Source organism: Podarcis bocagei, assembly GCF_964188305.1.
Source record: "Podarcis bocagei genome assembly, chromosome: 4".
Taxonomy (NCBI): domain Eukaryota; kingdom Metazoa; phylum Chordata; class Lepidosauria; order Squamata; family Lacertidae; genus Podarcis; species Podarcis bocagei.
In genome coordinates, this window is record NC_138128.1 from 23569712 (window position 1) to 23592383 (window position 22672).

At 42.2% G+C, this 22672-nt stretch overlaps 1 protein-coding gene and 1 long non-coding RNA gene across 11 annotated transcripts in view; one reads left to right on the forward strand and one right to left on the reverse strand.

The window, feature by feature from the left end:
* PLCH1 (phospholipase C eta 1) overlaps window positions 1-22672 on the forward strand; it is a 160195-nt gene that overhangs the window by 133356 nt on the left and 4167 nt on the right. For 5 of the 10 annotated variants that reach the window (XM_081189881.1, XM_081189889.1, XM_081189884.1 and 2 more), the window contains 10 exons: window positions 2537-2631; window positions 3253-3353; window positions 6629-6808; window positions 7662-7769; window positions 9858-9982; window positions 11455-11539; window positions 14624-14770; window positions 15388-15467; window positions 18987-19046; window positions 19582-19948. In XM_081189881.1, the coding sequence (XP_081046007.1) occupies window positions 2537-2631; window positions 3253-3353; window positions 6629-6808; window positions 7662-7769; window positions 9858-9982; window positions 11455-11539; window positions 14624-14770; window positions 15388-15467; window positions 18987-19046; window positions 19582-19948 (1348 nt within the window). Of the gene's footprint in view, window positions 1-2536; window positions 2632-3252; window positions 3354-6628; window positions 6809-7661; window positions 7770-9857; window positions 9983-11454; window positions 11540-14623; window positions 14771-15387; window positions 15468-18986; window positions 19047-19581; window positions 19949-22473; window positions 22503-22672 lie in introns of all 10 variants that reach the window. The other 5 variants (XM_081189883.1, XM_081189882.1, XM_081189890.1 and 2 more) reach the window with 4 other exon arrangements.
* LOC308585250 lies at window positions 548-6574 on the reverse strand. Its single transcript, XR_014007196.1, has 3 exons — window positions 6563-6574; window positions 1196-1672; window positions 548-886 (listed from the first exon to the last, which is right to left on the reverse strand). It is a non-coding gene; the product is annotated as an uncharacterized lncRNA (long non-coding RNA).

Here is a 22672-nt window from a genome sequence, read left to right on the forward strand (position 1 = left end):
CAGGATCCCTTTCCCACTCATGACTCCCAGCTTTGTTTCACCAGTTCTTTCTGCAGATGGTAAGGCCAGTGTAAAACATTATTTCTTTAAACTTTAGCTGGCAGCACATACTTTTACACACACACACACACACACACACACACACACTCCTATATGTAACGTTCTTTGGCTTTCAAGGAACTGAAAATGGACAATTAATGAGCTGTTATTCATTCAATTCGCAGGCTTCCAGCTCATATTTGCTAATGGGGACTATTGGCAATTGACATTCCCAGCACACTGATAAGAGAACAAATGTTGTACAGTAGAATGCTTGTGAGAGAAACCAGCCTCTGGAGAACTTACAATTACTACTTTGAAGACTGCAAAATATTTCAATAATGCAACGATTTCAGCTAATTAGCCTAATTAGGCTTGCCCTGATTTTTTTTCCATGTCTGCATAAAAAAAATATGAATATTCTCCTTAATGACCATTGTGGAAATTGATTGACTTTGTGCACTTCTGGCAATAAGAGATATTTAGTGATGCTGTACTGGAAGCGTTTTCCCTTTGAATTTAAAAATGTAAAATTCTGCAGATGTGAATGAATTTCACAAAAAATCATTTAGCTCATAAATAGTTCTTTAAAAGAATTGTACCCCTATATGTGGGAGGGTTTTGATATATTCCCTTTTAGATGTTGGCATTGCATTTTGCTGGACATCCCCACCATTGTCCTTCACCAGAGTCCCATACTTTTTCTTTGACCTTCCCATGCCATTCATTCAATAAATCCTTGAAATACTGACATTTCAGGGTCGACAGAGAAATAGACGCATGGGGAGGAAAATGCCTGGGTTGTTTTTTTCTTTCTTTCTTTCCTTCCTTCAAAATACATTGCTGTCTGGGAAAGTAGGTATAAAATGATTGTGACAATGGGTTTCAGCACTCTGCATAACTCCCCCACCCCTCCCCCATAAAAAATCTTAAATTATGCAAGTTTGAGGACTTTATAGAAACCTAGTTCTCTGTAAACTGGCTGCTCTTTTGCAAGCAGTTTACGATCGCTGCTACAACTGAAATTTTGTTCAGTTCTCTCACCTTTTGGTATGTGCCTAGCAGGTAGTAAGATGGTTTGCCATCAAATTCAGTGGGAGAGCTCATTCTTTCTCAATTAAATTAATTATTTCCCAGTCAAATCAACAGGACTTACTGTGGTGTTCGTATGGAGCCCCCGGTCGTCTCACGGACTATTGACCCGTACACCACTAATCCGCTGCCACCAACCAGGTCCTCCCTGGTAAAATCACTTCAGTCTCAGTCAGCTTCTCAATTAATAAAGAAGAGTGTAATTTATTTCAGACACAAACAAAGCTTTTACAGCATTCCAAACGTTGTTGCTCTTCACTTTCTTCATCTTATTTTCCTCTCTCTATCTCTTCTACCTCCCCACACTCAAGAACCCACTGCCTTAACTGTCTCTCTATTACCAACTGCCTTTCCCAACCAGCCAACTCACTAAATCCAACCAACTACCCATCAACAACTCCCAAGGACCTCCTCCCAGAACTCCTCCCAGAACTGGTTTTATAGTCCCACTGACTCCACCCCCCTGGGTCCTGTCTGTGCAACCTATTTAACTATTTCCCCTCCAGCACTCTCTCATATATGTTAATGTCACTCTTACCAGCTATTAATCTTGGCTGGAGCAAAACCTTTGTAAATCGAACATAACTCTTGGCAATAGTGCTTAGGGCAGTAGCTCAGTGACAAGTGCACGAATTTGCAAGCCAAATGTTCCAGGTTCAATCCCTGATCCTTCCATTTAAAATGCTCAAGGGAGGAAAGAGTGAGGGAAATCTCCTTTTGGGACCCTGGGAAGCTCCTGTTAGCCTGAGGCTGCATTCACATGGCAGCTTATTCTATTTTCACGTCATTTCCCCAACTCTTCATTTCTGCATTCTGTTTGAGCTTTCACACAACATAAAAGCCACACCCAGAAATACAGTGGAATTTAGCAAAAACAGTACAGTGGTACCTCGGGTTAGGAACTTAATTCGTTCCGGAGGTCTGTTCTTATCCTGAAACTGTTCTTAACTTGAAGCACCACTTTAGCTAATGGGGCCTCCTCCTGCCGCTGGAGCACGATTTCTGTTCTCATCCTGAAGCAAAGTTCATAACCTGAGGTAATATTTCTGGATTAGCGGAGTCTGTAACCTGAAGTGTATGTAACCTGAGGTACCACTGTACTTGTTTCTGGGCGGGGGGGGGGAGGGGAGACACAAACTTGTTTTCAAATAACACAGAAAAATGAGCACTAAACTTGTTCTGTATTCCACTATATTTCTGTAAGTGGCTTTTACGCCATGTGAAATCTCAATCAGAACGCAGAAATGAACAGTTAGGGAAACATTGTGAAAATGGGGAGGTAAAAATGGGGTGGTGGAGTGGGGGACTTCATTGTGAATGCAGCCTGAGCAGACCACACTGGAAATGAATGGTAACTGTTTATAGTTCACCACACAGTTAAATCAGATATTGTTTTCTCAATCAGAAGGCAGCAAAACCAAGGCCCAAATCTCATAGCGCATCTGATGATGAGGATTCTCAACAAAATTGTTCTGGGAAGGAACCTGGACAGCTATACAGGTTAGTAATTGTCACTTTCCCCCAGCTGTTTTACTTCCAAATCAGGCAGTCTGCAAATGTACATTTCCCCCGGAATGTAACTGGCACTAGCTCTTTAGAATGAATAAAGCAATACTGGGTGTTTGTGTGTGAGGACATATTCAATTTTTAGATGAAAACAGGCAGAACCAAAAATACTGCCTGCCTAAACTCATTATGCTACTGAATGTAATAAACAAAGCATATATTTTCTGCAGAGCCAAAACTCCCTCTTCCTATTGTCCTGCGCATCTTGCCTTCATTTAATAAGAGAACTTATTTCTATCCAGAACCTGTTGCTTCTGTTGGAGAGATGTATCTGGAAGGCATATCTGTATGAAGGATGGGTTGTGGGGCGGAGAGGCAGAGGCAGGGTTAAAAAAATGAATTAGAGTTTTGGAAAAGGTTTCACCTCTTGGCCAGCCTATTTCTTTCCTCTGTTTGGTTGTCTTTTATTTTGTAGCATGCCTTCTAGTCAAGTAATAACTGTTGTTGTTTGAGAAAAGGCATTGGATTTGTCTGGGCTTAGTAGTAGGATAGAGAGAGAAGCTGAGAAATCTAGCCATTTTGGAAAAAAAATCCCCCTCTTTTACCATTATTCAGCAGGTTGGGTCGGCGGAGAAAAACGATGAAGCTGTGTCGCGATCTTTCTGATTTAGTGGTGTACACCAATTCGGTAGCAGCTCAAGACATAGTTGATGATGGTAAGGCTGTGGGTGAATGCTGGGGCACATCCTTTTCCTGCTGTCAAATATATTATTTGCTCCTGTATAAGGAAGTAGCAGGGGGTGCCGGGCACTGCCTAGTAATTCAAAGAAACAAGCAAAGATTTTTAAATGGATAGAGTAATTTGTGAGTTTGGGGGTGTGCGGACACGGCGTTTGCAAAAAATTGGCGAAAACTACCTCCTCCCCCTAGCGAAACTTCGTTCCTAACTGCCACGCCAAATTAGGCAGAACTACACCCAAGTCACATTTGGGCCTGCCATCTTGATTCAAAATGGTGCCTGGTGTCCAAAGGTAGATGAAGACCACTGCCCCCCACTTCAGGAACCCTTGTGCTGAGTATGGCAGCAATATCTCAATACGTCTGAACCCATAAAGGACAGGCAGACAGGCAGACAAGCAGGCAAACTGCTTTCCCAAATATATAGTAGATGAGCTTTTGGGAATTTCTCCTGTGCAAGGTGAGGTGAATATGAGTCACTTGATATTGCCGCTATTCTGTTGCACAAGTCTTGTTGATTTGTGATCCTTCTGTAGAGTTTGAGGTTATAACAATGGGATCTTAGTGGGGGAGTGGTGTGGGTTTAGCTGCTTTGTGCACTGCAATCGCACACTTCTTATTTTTGAGCTTAAAAGTGGTGCTCAAGTGACATCCCAAATTGTCAGGTGCTGGTGGCGGTTGCTCGTGAGTAACCAGGCAGGACTCTGCCCTGTCTTTTACAGGTTTTATTGGTGCAAACTATTTACAGTGCTGAACCACAAAGTTCATGTCCGTCTTAGTCACTTGCAGATTCCAGGAGTGGCCCCTTCCGCCCCCCCCCCAACATAAGAACTTAGACACCCTGAATCTTCACCTCCCTTCTTTACATTTCACCCCTCTGCGTAAGCTTGGCGACGGAAGCGGCATGTGTGCCTCCTGGCCAGCCGGGCTGGGTGAGGCCCTTGGGCTCTCAGCAGCATCTTCGAGCCCTCCCTTTGCTTGGCTCCCCCTTTCCCTCACTTCTCCACTGGAGGCATGGCTTTCCCCACTGCTGGAGGAGGAGCTGCTCTTCAGAAGCGTTGAGGCTCTCCCTCCCCTGTTCCGATGGCCGTCCCCTGACACAAACATACACCTGGTTCATGCAAAAACCCAGCCCACTTTGGTAGTATGAGTTTCTCAGTCCCATCCTTCCTTTGCAGCTTGGCTCCTGCCTCTTCTGCCCCTTCCTGTTTTATGGGCTTATCCCACCCGCTTGCAATGGCTTCCCTCTTCCTCCACTGGAAGGTGGCACAGCTGCATTACAAAACAGGATGGCTTTTCTCACCTTCCTCAGAATCAAAAGCTGTGACAAGTGGTGTCACCTTCAACATGTAAAAGTGACATGTTCTTTCCACCAAAAGCAGCCTTCAGCGTGTGACAAGTGACAAGTTTCTGCTTGGGGATAGACTTTAATTAAGAGGACCTGTCCCTTTATAAGCATTATTTGTGGGGGAAGAAGAGGTTTTAAGCTCCAGGGGTAGTTTTTGTGCTCAGTGTGCTTTTTGTTGCGCAGAGACACACCTTTCTTGATTCAAGCACATTTCAGCCAAGGTTGGCATGTCAAATGCAGATTGGGGTGAAATCATGGCATATTCCTGACGAGCCTCTTCAGAGAATTACACAGCGGGAATTTCTCGATTCTCTAATCAGGGCTTTAAAAAAAAAAAGTTTGGCACAAGCAAAACAGAAACATCAAACCTGAGAGTGGATAAATAATTTGGTATCCTTTCCCTCCCCTACAAAAAAAAAAGGGACGTGAGCCAATCCTAGAAAAACATGATTGCAGTGAGAGAGTTAAACCCATGCTTAGTTCTTTTTCAGCTGAAATTATAGCCCATATTCCTAGTCCTTATGACGGCAAAATTAGGCTTCAAGTTGAGTTTGCATCATCTGGTAAGCCTTTGAAGTGTGAGGAGGGAACAAGGTCTGAGACTCAGTCCTGGCCCCTTCCCTGCCACTTCAGCAAATATTACAAATGTGTTTAATTTTATAATGATTTCAACAGTCCATGAAATTGACTGGCGTTTTTTTTCTGTTGCAGAACTTGTCTTGATTCAAAATTATGAACATATCTGTTTTGTTAGAAGTGCAGGCTTCATGCAGCTTTGATACTGAGACCGATTTCTTCCAGAAATGCCTTGAGAAATTTGGCCCTGTCCTCCACGCCTGCTTAATATATATTCAACTCAGGAAAGCCTGTTTGAATGCAGTGCTTTGCAAAGAATAGCACTCGTGGTCCTCCCCCCCCCCCACCTCAAAACGCGCGTCATCTGAATATTAGACATTCTCCATTTAGATAAATAGTTTCGTATTTGAACATCTTGGAGGAACTAGTCATGACACTGAACATGTGTTCTGTTTGATAATGCAGTTGTAGATATGGTTCGAAAATGCCAACTTGAATGGTTATGTATATGAAACTAAAGTTATTTCAATGCCCATTATATTTGGTGAGTGAGGCTATAGCAAACAGCCACCTTGTAACAAAAGGGGGAGTATTTGATCATGTTGCCTTGGTAAATGGCGGCTGTGTTCGCTTCCCATACCCATAGACTTCATTTGCCCACACTGAAAGCATAACATAGCATAGCACCATTACATTTGCAGCATGACCCTGACTGTCTGAGATGACTTCTTTCCCACCCCCTTTGTAATTAGTTATTCATTACAAAAAATAAATAAATCTATTTGTTACAAATGAATGCTTTCCACTTGCAGAGCTTTAAATAGTCAAGTCAAACATGCTGCCATTTGCCAGGTGAAGGAAGTATGTTTTGGGCTGGTCTCTCACTCAGAATTTAAAGTCGTCAAGAAAGGTGAAGGTGTCGGTCCTTCTCCTGTTTCTGAAATTGAGTTTTCACCTTCGTTGTCAGGAAAATATTTCTCATTGAGGCCCAGGGCAGCTCGGTAGACAAAGGTGTTCTTGTGAGTCTGGAGGGCTTTGATTTCCTCCAGGCCCCTGAGCTGTTTCACCAAAAGAAAGTGTTTCAAGTAAGAAGTGGCCCTGAAGCAACAGATCAGAGGAAATAACAGCTGTTTAAAAATGCACATTTAGAGGGGAGGGGAGGCTTTGAGCATAACTCCTCAAGAGCACATTTATTTCCAAATTGTGCTCAGGCAAACGTGGGGCGCAATACTAGTGTGTGTGTGTGTACATTTGTGTGTACACAACACATGTCATGTCATACTTGACCACATCTTCTTTTCCTTGGTTATTTTCCTTTTCAACATGCAGGATCTGTGGGGAATGTGTTATCCTTCAGCGAGTCGAGAGCACACCAGGTGGTGCAACAGAAGGCAGAGCAGTTTATGCTTTATAACCAGAAGCAGCTCACCAGAATCTACCCATCTGCATATCGGATTGACTCCAGCAACTTCAACCCTTTGGCATATTGGAACGTGGGCTGCCAGCTAGGTGAGTGCTGCAGTGTACATGTGCGAGGTATATGCACACAATATCCAGGTGCCCACTGATCTACTTTCACCCCATTTTTTCAGATGTCCCTATCCCAGCTGCCTGCTAGATGGGGAGGAAGATAAGGGAGAAGAGTGTCAGAAAGTTATGAAATGATATTTGCTGTTGCTTGAAACCCTATTGTTAGGAAATTACACCATACTGATGTTTTACCAGACTGCAGCAAAGCATTTTTTAAAACTGGCAAGAGAGAAGGAAAGGGGGGGGGGTGTCAGAAAAGAATAGGGATGTCAGAAGGAACAGGAGAGTTGTTGGAAAGAGAGAAAAGAGGTGTTGCATAGAAATAAGGGGGGGGGGAGGTATGTCCACTTTTGGTTCAGATCTCACCAACTTTTGACTTTGGTACTACATGCTATCAGCATGTAGCTCCTAACAGATTGCCCAAGAGGGAATGCAGCCTTCAAGAGAAATATAAACTTTGTTCATTAAATCCCATTTATCTGCTTAAAATCAAAGGCAATTGCATTATGGGGAGGGGGAAAGCGTACAAAACTATTTTATGGGCAGGATCCAGGTTAACTTAGGCTGCAGTCTTAACCCCACTTGCCCGAGAGTAAGCCCCGTTGAATTCAATAGGACTTAACCTCTGAGAAGACATGGTTAAAATTGTAAGTTGAATCTCGTTTCCATTGAAATTAACAAGCCAAGTTAGTTATTAGGTCCCTTTGATTTCAGTAGGGATGAAGCACCACTAACTTAACTCTGGGTTTATCTTTATGAGCAGAAACCACACAAGGTTTTGTTAGATGCATGTGAAGTTTATGAGTAACACAAGCTATTGCTAATTTCACAGTGGCATTAAACTATCAGTCTGATGGGCGCGTGATGCAGTTGAACCAAGCCAAGTTCAGGATGAATGGCAACTGTGGATACGTCCTGAAACCCCAGCAGATGTGCAAAGGTAGTACCATTCAATGCATTTTAATCCTGTAATGCTATTATACATGCATTATAAGGATGGGAGGCCTGTGGCCTACCAGATATATATTTTTATATCTATATCTATATCTATATCTATATCTATATCTATATCTATATCTAATCTATATCTATATCTATATCTATATCTATATCTATATCTACTGTTTTTATTTATTTCATGGTACAGAAGATAAATTTTGAGAAAACAATTGTTACAACAGTAAACAACAAGTAACTTGTCATGTTTAACACAGTTTCGTTTGTTTGCTCTAAGAGATCACACCACATTTCCCATGAGTGCTGGGTGGATTCCTGCCATGGTCTGATCTGTTTATGTATTCAATAAACATTTGACACAGGTTATAAGAGGAATATGGATTGTGTTTGCCCTTTGCCGCTCTCACCTGGCATGTTAGTTTCTCAGCCAATGCTATTGACCATACTCTGTTACACCAAGAATCAATGTTCATTCAGCCCATCACTGGTTTTCCAACATCTGGCTATCTCCAAACGAGCAGGAGTTGATAGAAAGGCTAAGAGGTCATGTTTAGGATAATCATGAGCAGACGGGATCCTAAGCCCAAGTAGTGCTAGTGTAGGGGACATTTCAATCAAGCTTATTTATTTGAAGACAGCATTCCAGAAGCGTTTGATGATGTCACAACACCACCACATATGGAAATATGTACCTTTTGACTGTGCATCCCCTGCAACAATTGGGATTGACTTCCTTAGATATTCAGGATAACCTCACCGGTGTATAATGCCGCCTACGCAGACGTTTTAATGAGGCTTCCCTTATTTTTGCAGAAGCAGATTTCTCTCTCAGACCACAAAGCCATCCAGTTTTCATTTGGTATTTCTAGGTCCACTTCCCATGGCGTTCTGTGTGCAATGGATTGCCATATTCTAGTGTTATTAGAGCTTTATAAATTGAGGAAGCTATGCCTATCAGACATTGTTGAACTACAACTCCCTTTATACTTGATCATTGAACATACTGGCTGGGAAATGTAGTCCAACAACATCTTGAGAGCCACAGGCTCACCATCTTTATTGTCAACAATCAGGCTGCAATATGTTCATTAATGGTAATAACGACAGTCCTTTGACAGTGATAAATTTCCAGGCAAAGCTGATAGAGATAAAAGACATGACTTGTTGAAGGGTGGGGTAGAAGTGCCTAAAATAAGCATAAAACTTATGGCAGAACCATTGCATTAACTGATTAACACAGATCTGATCTTTTATCGCACGGCCAGTGCCGGATTTATGTATAAGCTAAACAAGCTATTGCTTAGGGCCCCAGTCTCTTGGGGGCCCCAAAAAAATTTAAAGGAAAGAAACAACTAGATGTACATTTCCAAAATATAAGATAAAAAACAAATAAAATAAAACCTACATACAGCAAGAGTGTTTTGTGTTGTGTAGGCTCCTATTTGTTATGTGCAAATGGCTTTAGATACCTATTAGGTCCATAAATTACCATATACAGTGGTACCTCGGGTTAAGAACTTAATTCATTCTGGAGGTCTGTTCTTAACCTGAAACTGTTCTTAACCCGAAGCACCGCTTTAGCTAATCGGGCCTCCTGCTGCTGCTGCACGATTTCTGTTCTCATCCTGAAGCAAAGTTCTTAACCCGAGGTAATATTTCTGGGTTAGCAGCATCTGTAACCTGAAGCGTATGTAACCTGAAGCATATGTAACCTGAGGTACCACTGTAGCTTATATTCAACACAAAAAACAGCGACCATTTGTTGTTGACAGAGGACAGATGGGCATATAAAGGGTCCCATTACCTTCAGTAGCTTAGGGTCTCATCAGACCTAAATCCAGCCCTGCCCACAGCCAATGAATTATGTATGTGAAGTACCTGCAGTCATCCAGATTGGCAGGCAAACACATGCCCAGAATAAAAGAAGAAGAAAATTTTGGGAGTGGGGATCATTGCATAGTTGAATTTGTATGTTACTTGTTGACTGCCTGCTTTTATTTAGAAGTGCATAAGACACGCATAACTCCTTATCTGAAGGACTGTACCCTTATGTACTCTTTGCACCCTCTAGGGACGTTCAATCCCTATTCTACAGATCCACTGCCTGCTTTCCCTAAGAAGCAACTTCTCCTCAAAATCATCAGTGGGCAGCAGCTACCGAAACCTCCGGACTCAGTGTTAGGAGACAGAGGAGAGGTAAACAATGTTGATGATAGCTTTTGTGGTTTTCCAGTCTCTGAGTATGGATGTTCACATTGCCTACAGCACTTCTTAAGGATATGTGTGGCGCACGCCTGAATTTTATTCACCTGCAGCTGCTATCTTAGTGTGGGATAAACATCTTATTAATTTATCATTGTGCTGAAGGCTAAATTGTGAAATTCGCCATGCATTTCTGTTTAATGATTTAGGGATATATTCCCTGAAAGTTTCTGGCTTGGGAGTTTGCAATAATTTGTATCTTTACGGTTTCATAATGTTCAAAATACAAAGGTGGGGGCTTATGAGCGCAGGCATATCTCTTCTCTATAGAGTTAATGCAGCTAGAGAAGGCACCCTGCTCACACAGTCGCCTTTTCTGTTTACTCAACACTTGGCCTCATTACTGCATTTTCTGTTCACCTTTCATGACACATTGGATTGCACCCTGGAGGGACGGAAAGGTTCGTTAATAAAATTTGTCCTCTTGACAGCGTGGTGCAATGAAGCAGCTACTTAACTCTTTAATGTGAAGTACATGTTAGAAAATTGGTGGACTGCCCTCCCTGTTGGGGGGCATCTGTCTCCCTCATTAACATTCAGGAGGAGTTTAAAAACATTTCCGCTCTCCCAGGCGTTTGGTGGCTGAGAGAAACTGTTCCTGCAAACCTTGTTCAGCTGTGAGCCTATGTCTTCAGAGATGTGTTCAGGTGTTTTCAATGTTTTTAGATGTTCCAAACATGTTTTTATTTTAGGTTTAATTGCACTGCTTTCTTCCTTTTCTCCTGGACTCCTGTGGGAGGAAGGGCAAGATAGAAATTTGAAAAACAAACAAACATAAAGAAACATTTTAAGCAACATGCTGATATTTAGAACAGACAAGTGAAACAAATTTCCATTAGTAAAAATAAGAGCTTGGATTATGGCTCTGCAAGATCTCAGGAAGGGAAGTCTGTCTTAGGATTCTTTGACAGGTTATTTAAGGAACCTGTGACCCTTCAGATGCTATCTGGATCCAACTCCCATCTATCTCAGCCAGTCAAGGATGGTGTGAGTTGTAGTTCCAGCAACATCAGGAGGACCCCAAATGCTAGTGATGTTAAGAATGTTATCAAGCACAGAGCTGTGGGCCACAATATTCTCATTGTGAGGGAGTGTTAGACTTGAGCCCCAAATTGCCTGAAAACAGCCTATGCTTGTCTCCAGAATCCTAATGATCTCTCTCAGCCCCTTGCTATAAAAGAATTATCAAGACTGCAACAGATGAATCCACATTTTGGCTTCTGAACAAATTCAAACCTCAACTTTTGCTTTTAATTACTTGGTTGTGATCTAATATAATGGAAAAATTGTAACCTAATATATTCTGCTGGTAGGTCTATAAAATTGCTGTCTTGTGGGCATGCTTTGGAAAGATGAAATAATTATTTGAGATGTGTATTTTCTGTTTCCAAAAATGTCTCAAGCAGATAATCGATCCATTTGTTGAGGTGGAAATTATTGGGTTACCGGTCGACTGCTGCAAAGACCAGACCAGGGTGGTGGATGACAATGGTAAGAGGCTGCAAGCTGTATGTATGTTTGTTATATGCAAGCTGTAAGTGTTGTCAGGAGGGATTGATTGTAAAACTGCTCTGGAAAATGTAGCTTTGTGAGGAGAATGGGGGTCTCCTAAGAAGTCTCAAAAACCTTAACAAACCACAGCTCCCAGAATTCTTTGGGTAAAGCTATGACTGTTTAAGGTGATATCATATTGTTTTAAATGTATGTTATGAGTGTGGCCTTAATAATGTTCCTTCAGCTATTCAATTTCTCATCTCCTGCCAATTTCAGTTCCCCATTTCTACTGGGCATATGTGATTAGCATTATTTTTATATCATCTCAGTACTTTTCCATTATTCAAGACACTTGCCATTTTGCCTATATTCTTCTGCCCCTGGTATCAGTTCTTCTTTCCCTCCTATTTTGGCTAAGCCTCCATCTGTGAATCTATGGTTTGCACTTCTTTGTTGTGAAATTTGGCTTGTTCTTTCTGCCAGCAACAATGAGTGCTTTTGAAATCAGAATATCAAGCACAGTTTTCCAGTATGAGTTGGAGTCTTATATATATCCCATGCTACCACTAATTGATATTAAACAATTGAATGTGTTGCTTCGTGAAGATTCACCAGAGCCCTCCAAAAGGGACTGCCCAAAGGTTAAGTTATCGCTAAGCACAAGTTATTTGGACAGAATCTGATGTTCGTTTTAGCAGATATGATCACAGTATGAATGACAAGCCACAGTTGTTATAAAGAGTAGGCTCAAATTCTGTAGATAATGAGAAGGTTAGAGAATGGGTTAAAAAAAATCCCCCTTATCGAGAGTTATGGAAGAGGGCAGGGCCAAGCAATTACTGAATTTCTGTCACAATGGACAAGAAGCGACAGCACTGAAAATTCGTGTTAGCTAACACAATACTCAGAAACAGCCATTCAGAAGAGCTAACAAAAATGTCACGTTATTCGTTGAATGGCTATTGATTTCCTCATCACTGCCAGTGTCAGGGTAAGAAATAATTGCTTGTCCTCCTGCTCTATCAAGCTTTGGAGCTACCTTTTGGTAGATGGCCTTATTTTCACCCCTGAACTTTCAACTTTCTCTTTTCTGTTGGAATAGCAACTTAAAGAGGTCACTTCTCCTTTTCTTGGTCATTGCATTTCATTCATTTTATCAGGGAACATTTAAAACAAGGTGAGAAAGAAGCATGTCAGTGGATTTCTTGTTTGTTTGAGTTGAAGTAATCTATAGCATCAATACTGGGCATCCCCTCCTCCAATTTTCTCTCTCCATTTTATAACACAACTAAACAACACAAACAGAAAAACAATACAAACAAATTATTGTCTTATCCTTATTTTTTCTAAACATTGTTAGGTGAGCTTCCCCAAGTCCCCCCTATCTGATTTTCATTTTACCTGATCTTTAGCAGTTTACATATATCATAATTTCTAACCATTTTTTTTAATCACGCTTACTTTTACCATAAAAATCTTCACATCTTATCACTTACAAATAATACTATATTAAAATACACTATATTCTACTTCTAATGCTACAGCCTATATCCAGTTCCAAAGCCATTCTAAGATTTAAATATTAACATATTTTTTCAAATATTCTTTAAACTTCTTCCAATCATCTTCCACTGTCTTTTCTCTCTGATCTCGGAGTCTCCCAGTCAGGTCGGCTAGTTCCATATAGTCAATACTGGGCATCCTGTGGCTGGGCCAGCCTTGGGCATTATTTGGCCCCAATATTTGGTCCGCTCCCTGTCCCACTGTGGTTCCAATCATGTCCCCTTTGTATTTGTGGGGGAAAGGGGATGCAACTTCTCATTCCATGCAGACTGACACTGTGCACTTAACCTCTTTATGTTAGTTGGGTAATTACTGGAGTGTTTTTGAGCATTGTGGGAATGGACTAGTTGAAATTTCATCTTGGCTCCTATTGCTAGAATTGACCTGAGAGCAGAGGATTTTGCCCGAGCTCAGAAATGCTCCAAAATGTCCATGGGTTGTGCACACAAGCACCACTCCTAATGTATGAGTGCGCATTGTCAAACCCACTCATATCAACAACCTTCTCATGTTGAGTGGGAAATGTCTGACATGTGACGAGGTCTCCTGTTCAGGCACAGCAGCAGGGCAGTGTGTGATGCTTCATGATAATACTTGGTAGGTACTGACAGCAATTATGGGGTAACAGCATATTTCAAAAAATTGCATAGTGTAAAAGAGAATGCAATTCGCAAGTAGTGTAATTTGTGAATTGACCTTTAATGCCTCACGTTGCACTGTTTTTCTTGCCTCAATTTGGCCAGGCACCAGTGTCAAGGAACATGCTTATAAACTTAAAAAAAGATGATGATAAATATACTGTAATGCACAAACTTTATTACAGTGTTCATGAGGCTTTAAGCCGGTAGGTGAAATTACCTCTATTTTTGAATGGAAGGCAGGATAACAGGAATTGCCAATTTCTGTATTCTTTGGGGATGCTGTGATTTTCAGGTACTAGACTCAGAGCTGGAATAACCCAACACAAAGTAAGTTACTGCTTGGGCTTTCAGCGTAGACTCATTCAGTGGTTTGTTAACAGGGAGAGTACCGTATTTTTTGCCCTATAGGACGCACCTTTCCCCCTCCAAAAATGAAGGGGAAATGTGTGTGCGTCCTATGGGGCGAATACAGGCTTTCGCTGAAGCCTGGAGAGCGAGAGCGGTCGGTGTGCACCGACCCCTCTTGCTCTCCAGGCTTCAGGAAGCTCTGCGCAACCCTCGGGAGCCCGGCGCGAAGCCACGCCAGGCTCCCGAAGGTCGTGCAGAGCTGCCTGCACTCCCGGGCTTGGCGCAGCTCCGCGCAACCCTCCGGAGCCCGGCGTGAAGCCGCACTGGGCTCCCGAGGGTCGCGCTGAGCTGCCTGTGCTCCCGGCCCCGCGCCTGTGGGGGGGGGAATAAAAAATATTTCCTTTATTCTCCCCCTCCAAATCTAGGTGGGTCCTATGGGCCGGAGCATCCAATAGGGTGAAAAATACGGTACTTAAATGACTTGTTTCTCTTCCTGCACTTGACTTCTTGTATTCTCTGCTCCTTACAGGGTTTAATCCTGTGTGGGAAGAAACTCTCACTTTCAACATCCACATGCCTGAGATAGCATTGGTTCGGTTTCTTGTCTGGGATCATGATCCAATTGGCCGAGACTTTGTTGGACAAAGGACTGTCGCTTTCAGCAGCCTTATGCCTGGTTAGTGCCTCGGCTTATTTATCTTTGATAGGCTGGCACTATGGGTGAAATTACAACATGTCTCAGCCAGTGCTGGTGCTGTAAGTTTGTGGGATTGGAGGGCGGGGGCTCTAACTAGGTTTCTTTTCTGCTCATGAAGCTTGAGATGTGGGGTTTTGTTGGAAAGAAGGATATGCATTGGCAAACAAGGAAAAACAGCAGTCTACATCAGAGTAGGAAGCCGAGTCAAGTCAGTATGCGTGGCAGACTTTGTGACCAGGACTGAGTGGGGATTCTTGCAACTGATATCTTTGACGGCCATTTTCTTAGTCCTTCTGTCCCTGGACATTCAGGCAGACATTTGCGCCTAGACTAGTTGGGCTAGTCTTTTTCTCTGGGATGTGGACATAGCCATTATTGCTTGTGCCTTTACAACCTTGAAAAGCACAGACTTCACATTTTCTGCCTAATGTCTCATGTGTACAAAGGGGAAGGTAGAATAAGCTCAAGCCTCATCATTGTCTTGTCTTATCCTTGGCCACCTAAAGCAGGCCTGTATGCCATATATTAACATGCATAGCTTGGTGTGGTAGCATTTGACATACCAAATACTAATTGCTGGTTTCCACTTCCACCAGGCTACCGTCATGTTTATTTGGAGGGACTGACTGAAGCGTCTATATTTGTTCATGTAACAATCAATGAAATTTATGGAAAGGTAAGGGGGAGTTGTTGCCGTTTGGAAGAAACACTGTAGGATTTGTTGGTTTTATTCTCAGGACCCCAAGGGCCACCTTTCTCCATATGAACCAACCCAGGCCCTGCAATCACCATCTGAGGCCCTTCTTCATGTGTCTCCTCCACGAGAGGTCCAGAGGGTGGCAACATGAGAACGGGCTCCCTATTTGTGGAATGCTCTCCTCAGGGAAGTTGACCTGGCACATTCATTACATAGGTTTAGCACCAGGTGAAAATGGTTCTCTATAACCAGGCCTTTGTCTGATTAGCATTCTATAACCCTTTAAATATGCTTATGGGAGCGGTAGTTATCGGTTTGTTTTTGTTTCATTATGTATTTTGCATTCCCGTTTCATATTTTTATGTCGTGAACAACCCTGTCATCTTCAGATGAAGGGCTGTATACTAATTTAATAAATACTAATTTAAATAATTAAAAAAATCTTGTGTTGAGAAACATAACATATAATGAACGGTGATGAATCTGGGAAATAAAATATACCAGGCATGTCCAACTTTCAAGACATTGCGATCTACTCCCACTATTAAAAAAAAACTGGCGGTGATCTACCCATTGGATTGAGTGATCAACTGCGATCAACTACAGACCCCCCCAATCAACCAGTAGATCGCGATGGACCTGTTGGACATCCCTGAAATATACCATGCCTCTTCTCTAATGGAGCCCTCAGGTCAACTTCCAACATTATTCCACGCAGGTGGCAGAAGAAAAGTAGCATATTAAAAGAATATGGCGTAAAATTACAAAAGAAGCAGTAAATGGAACGTCAGGTTTTTTTATTATTATTAGAAAACAAGTTACCCATTTTTAATGTATGCAATCCTGTCTCTAATGTTTGCCATATCTTCCCACCCCCACCCCAAACATAAAAGCATAAGAACAGTATTTCTGGATCAGGCTCAAAGTCCATCTGGTCCAATATCCTGTTTTGACCGTCCATGAATGAGTTGCTTAGTTCACTACCATGCTTCCAAAGTATACATTATTATTTAAAAGTCAGTGTCTGTAGCCCCTCTTCAGCTGTGGGAATCCATGGGCTTCAATATATAAAGGGGCTTACCTAAAATTTGCTAGTTAGTCCTATCCCCTAGATACTGCTGTGTGTCATTGGCCTGAAGATGGCCCATGCCTTGCCCCAACTGTAATGTTCCAGCTTCTCTAATAAATTAATTAATTCTCCTTCTCTCTGTTTGCGATCACTGGGGGAGCCAGTTCAATGGTTTGCAAGACTGGGAAGCGACCCTCAACGGGAATTCACTTTTTTCTGAGAGAAGAGGGTTCTATGGCATTTGCTTCTCATCTAAGCACTAAATATAGTTATATATTGCAGCAGTCTTAATTGGGGTTTTGGTTTAGTTTTTAAAGGTAATTGATTTTCTTTTGAGGTTGAGTTTGGATGCATCTTAATTAAAAGCTGCTGCTATTCTATTTTGTTTCAGAAGATGGGAGATTTACAAACTTGCTCCAAGTTTTAAAATGGCAAAAAGTCATCTTCATGAATCAAGCTTTTTCATAATTTCTGCCTTGGGTGGTTTTTTCTTTTTTTTCATGTGGATGAATATTTTTTATAGCTGAGGGGTTGTAGCTCAGCTGGAGAATCAACGCTTTTCATGCAGAAAGTCCCAGATTCAACCCCTGCCATCTCTAGATTAGGCTGGCAAAGCCTGCAGAGTTGCTGCCAGTCCGTGCATGTAATACTGAGCTAGGTGAACCCGTGGCATGACTGAATATAAGGCAGCTTGCTACTAGCAGTTCAAGAATCCTTATAAGATCGTGACACAATCAGAGAAATGCAATGTGGTGAATTAACAGAAAGGATTTTTAAAATGAGAAAAGGGAGTTTTTCTATCAATATTTTTCATATCAATTACTGTATCAGTAAGTTGGGATTTGGGGACTTGATTTTTTCCCTCCCAGTACTAGGCACCAGTCTGGTAAAACCCACCAGTGTCTATTATCTTCTTGCTTAAATGTTCATATATTTTAATGAAGGCCACACCATTAATAACTGGATGCAATTTAGTGAGCACTGATAGCTCAGACTGGTTAAGAGTCTTAGTCTGCCTTACAGGAGGGGGCACGCCTGTAACAGAAGCCTGGGAGCCATGTCATCTAGCTACAACATTAGAGGACAAAATCCTCTTTTTCCAATAGCTCCAGACAAGTATATTTGCTCAAGCAAATATAGATTTTCTTCCAATAGCTGCATTTAGATGTGACAATAAACAACCTCCACCTTCTCGATTGGAACCACAAAGAGGAGACTTGAAGCTTTTGCTTCTGTTTTCCCACAGTTCGCCCCCCCCCCCCATTTTATCAAAACCTTCACAAATTGTGGTTAATCTAAATTGTGTTTTACTGAAACAAGTCCCCTTTGAACCTTGGTTTTATGGTTCTGGCTTATCGCAGTGAATCCTAGATTAAGCACAGTTTAGGGTTTGAATGTAATTCTAAACTGTGGTTAAATCATAGGAAGAGGTGGGCAAACGAGTTAACCCAAGGCTCACCTAGGCTCATTCCTCTACCAATAACCATGGTTTATTGTTACAACTGAACACCTGCTATGAGTCAGGCACAAGTGATCTCTGACCTTCACAGCTTCATAATCTGAAATCATCAATTTGTCTTTCACTCTCCGTGGGTAAGGAGAGCTAGAGCTTACTTGATTTACTGTGGCATGCAGTTCCTGCAGACTTCCCTCCAGATGTTGTTGATGATTATAGATGCCTACAACTCCCACAACCTCTGATTGTTGCCCAACTGGCTTGGGTGGATGGGAGCTGGTGTCAAGGAACATCTGGAGGGCCTGGCCTACTGTACCTGTTATAGGTTTACTATTGGAACCATAAAAATTGCCAGCTATTACTTGATGCCCTTCAGGACTGCAAGATAGTTCCCGCTCTATTCTCATTAAACCAGATTTTAGACAATGGAATTTTGAGGTTAGACCCCTTTATCCACCTTGCTTGGTAGACGTGGTTTATTGTCAAATAAAACAGTGTTTGTTTGGTACAGTGAATTTATGGCTGCTGTTGATTTATGGCACGCCCTTCCTTCCCTTTTATGTTTCTCCCCTGTCTACCTAGAGCTTGAGGCTGCTGCTTTTTGTTCCTTGTTACTCAAGTCTTGTGGCTTTGAGTAACTCTCTTTTCCCTGGCTCATCCTTGCTTGGTGGAGATTCCTTTATTGTTGCTGCATGGACTTTGGCACATTGTCTCAGGGCTTATTTTAAATAGGTGATGTATAAATGGGTGTTTAGAAGCCAAAGATCTTTACCAGTCTCTAGTTCTGAGGAGAGTGCAGAGTTAAAATGTGTAGATAGCCAGATGTCCAGGTCTGATGGAATCCAACAGCATCCGAGAGAGCCATGTTGGCTACCCATAATTCTGTGACAAACACGATGTATCCTGTTGTTTTCAATGTGACCAAATTAATGGAAATTTAGCCCATCATTCTGTGCCTTTCTTTGCCTTTCAGTGGAGTCCCTTAATCCTCAACCCCAGTTATACAATAATGCACTTTCTAGGAGCCACAAAGGTAGCTTTTATTTAGCATGCCACTTCTGCACTTGCTGGGCGCTGATCGTCCTTTTTTTAAAGGAGACACCCCTAACCGCATGATCCGTTAACCGCTGTGTCACTTCATTTCCCATCAAGCGTTTGAAACCTTGGCCTGCTGCTGCTGCTTCGAAGTGGCCCATGTCATAAAATGCTCCTGGGCCCAGGGCAGCTTCTCACCCCAGGACATTTCTCACAAGCTTGTCATGTGTGATTAGGAGGCCTCTCATAAAACTCCTCTGTTATCATGGCAGGCTGTCTTCCTGACAGAGAGAAATCCCTCATACATGCATGAACTCATGGCAAGCAGTGCCTGCTTTCTCCTCAGTTGACCAGGTGTGGACTTGCTTGGCTTGATCACTTTGTTTGCTTGCTTGCTTGGGATTCTTCTCCATTCATCGCCCAGATAATGTACACAAGCAGCTGTTTAGAAATGTGTTTTTGTGTGGAATAGGCCACATTTTCAAAAACCGGTAGTATTTCCCTCCTTTCCGTTCTCTATTCTCCTTTTTTAGAACAAGCAACTGATAGGGCTCCGAGGGCTCTTTCACAAGAACCCCAAGCATAATTCTGTGGAAAACAGCGCTAATTACATTCGGAAAAGGTCGATTGGGGAACGTATTCTCCGACGCACTGCCAGCGCGCCAGCAAAGGGCAGGAAGAAGAGCAAAATGGGGTTTCAGGAAGTGACGGAGCTTAAGGAGAGTGTGTCTGAGGCAACCAATTTGAAAGAGAAGGAAGAGATCCTGAGGCGTACGAGTAGAAGCTTGCAGGCACGTCCCATCTCCATGCCGGTTGACAAATATCATCTGGTGGGCTTGCCATCACCAGATCAGGAGGCACCTCCTGTTGCTGACACCACCAAAACTGAAAATATTTCTGGTAAGTTCCTTCTATAGAGGCCTCATAAATGCTTCTTAAAAACATATACATGTATTCAAGCTTTCATGGATTCTGACTCTTGATTATTATTTTTTTGGTAATAGTTGCACTTTTACCTAGTTTCTAGGAAATCTTGCTGAATGTTGTTTCTATTTTTTATTTAATGTAAAAGTGCTAAATCCTATTGCCTGTGGTGTCAGAGAGAAAATCTTCAACATATCATAGGCATAGGTATAGGTGAACCTTAAATTATCCATACGAGAATAAATTCAGTATCAGGCTGTGGGACAGCAAATGGGCTTTATTTATTTTTCTTTCCTGGTACATCTAACCTCTGATAACCGCAGTAGCCATAAATGATTAGATTCTGCTTATTTCTTACTCATTTAAAGTTACAACAAACGCAAGAGTAAGGAATATCTTGGAAATACACCAGCATTTCTATCAGCTTTAGTGGTTTTTAGTTTTTATGGGACGTGGGTGGCGCTGTGGTCTAAGCCACTGAGCTCCTTGGGCTTGCCGATCAGAAGGTCGGTGGTTCAAATCCCCATGATGGGGTGAGCTCCCGTTGCTAGGTCCCAGCTTCTGCCAACCTAGCAATTCAAAAGCACGCCCAAAAAGTGCAAGTAGATAAATAGGTACCGCTCCGGTGGGAAGGTAAACGGCATTTCTGTGCATTGCTCTGGTTTTGGTGTTCCGTTGTGCCAGAAGTGACTTAGTCATGCTGGCCACATGACCCGGAAAAACTGTCTGCGGACAAACGCCGGCTCCCTTGGCCTGTAAAGGGAGATGAGCGTTGCAACCCCAGAGTCGTCTGCGACTGGACTGAACTGTCAGGGGTCCTTTACCTTTACCTTCAGTGAGTATGCCACTGTGATGACCATTCCTGGAGCAAGATAGCTTGACCACAATAGTCAAAAGTATTCATACCTTCAAGACGAAATGGCAAAAGTGCACTCTCTGTGAGGCTTTGTTTGCCGTTGGCCTGGTAGCTGCAGGTGGTTCAGAACGCTGCCACATGATTGTTGACAGGAGCAAGATACCTCCAGCATATTATACCATATTTTTCGCTCTATAAGAAGCACCAGACCATAAGATGCACCTAGTTTTTGGAAGAGGAAAACAAGAAAAAATATATTCTGAATCCCATAAGCCAGGACAGCCAGCGGGATCGCAGTGCAGCGTCCTGGCTTATGGGATAGCCACGGGCAGCCTCCCCTTGCCCAGGAGAGGCCGTGCGTGGCTAAGGCTCCCCTAATAGCCGTGCTGCCCTTCTCCCTCCTCGGGGAAAAGCCCCCAAGAGCCACACACATGCTCCAAGCAGCTTGTTAAAGGGAGCGCTGAGCAGAGCCTCCTGCCTGCATTCCCTCACTCCATAAGACACACACACATTTCCCCTTAATTTTTAGGAGGGGAAAAGTGCGTCTTATAGAGGGAAAAAAATATGGTGCCTCTGTTCAAAGGTGTGCACAGGCTGCCCATTGGTAAATGGAACAGGTTCAAGATTTTGCTATTAGTACATAAAGTCCTTAATAGCTTGAGACCAGTTTACTCGACAAATTGCCTTGCCCACAGCCACTTTGATCTGTGGCGTTTGCGCTTCCTTGGAGGTTTTTGAGCATAGGTTGGACGGCCATCTGTCAAGGATGCTTTAGCTGAGATTCCTGCATTGCAGGGGGTTGGACTAGATGACCCTCATGGCCCCTTCCAGCTCTAAGATTCTATGATTCTAAGTGCCACATGATGTCCATTCTGCATCTGCTAGGTGCTGAAATTTCAGTGTGGTGGCATCAGTGACATCTCTATATTGTTTTAGACACCTGCTAAAACCTTTTATTTTATTGAAATGAGCCTATTCAGTTATCTAATTTATTATTTGCTTTTACATTTTGCTGATTTTATTCATTTACTGTTGATAATTATTTTATATTAATGTTTATTGCTTGCAGATTTTTTATTATCAAGCAGCTTATGTTTTTCTAAATATAAATAAATAAAGGGAGGCCTTGACCCTTGTAAACATTGGCATGGTCAAACTTGTGTTCAAACCCTCTTCTTTTTGCTTATCCAACAGTCAGGTGCTTTTAAAAAATAAAAATAAAAATCCATAGACAGGAAATTGGAAAAGGTCCCTATATATCCTTACTAACTCTAGAGGTAATAGGTCTGCATATGAATAGATTCCAATATCTGTGATCCTACTGTGTCATCGAGACGTTATGCAACAGTGATGAAGATTAGCCTGTTTCATGGCAGTCTTGAAAGCGTTTTAATCTGACATCACTCTTCAGTTCCTAGAATTATAGATATGCAGAAATAGCGAGAAACAAAACGTACCAGTGAAACTGAAAAGGAAAAGTCACTTTCTTTTCATGAAAGCCAGATGCTTGTCTGAGGCCACTATGCATGGGAGTCCAGGATTTGGACGTGTAATTCAAGAATTTTGATAAGCATGCCTCTTGTTTGCAGATGGTGTTTTAACAGAGCTGTTTTGTTCTGTCTTTGTTTGCCATGCTTCTGTATAGTACAAATCTGAATAGGAACCCAGCTGAAGGTAATGGTTATGGTACCTCATTGACATTCTTTGCAACAAATATTACATCACGCCCGCAGTGATGTAATGAAACATTAAAGAAAAGCTTCAATGAAGTGCTATATATTTTCTCATTTCCTCATATCACATGAATAATTTGTACTAAACTTGCACAATCCCATAATTAAGTC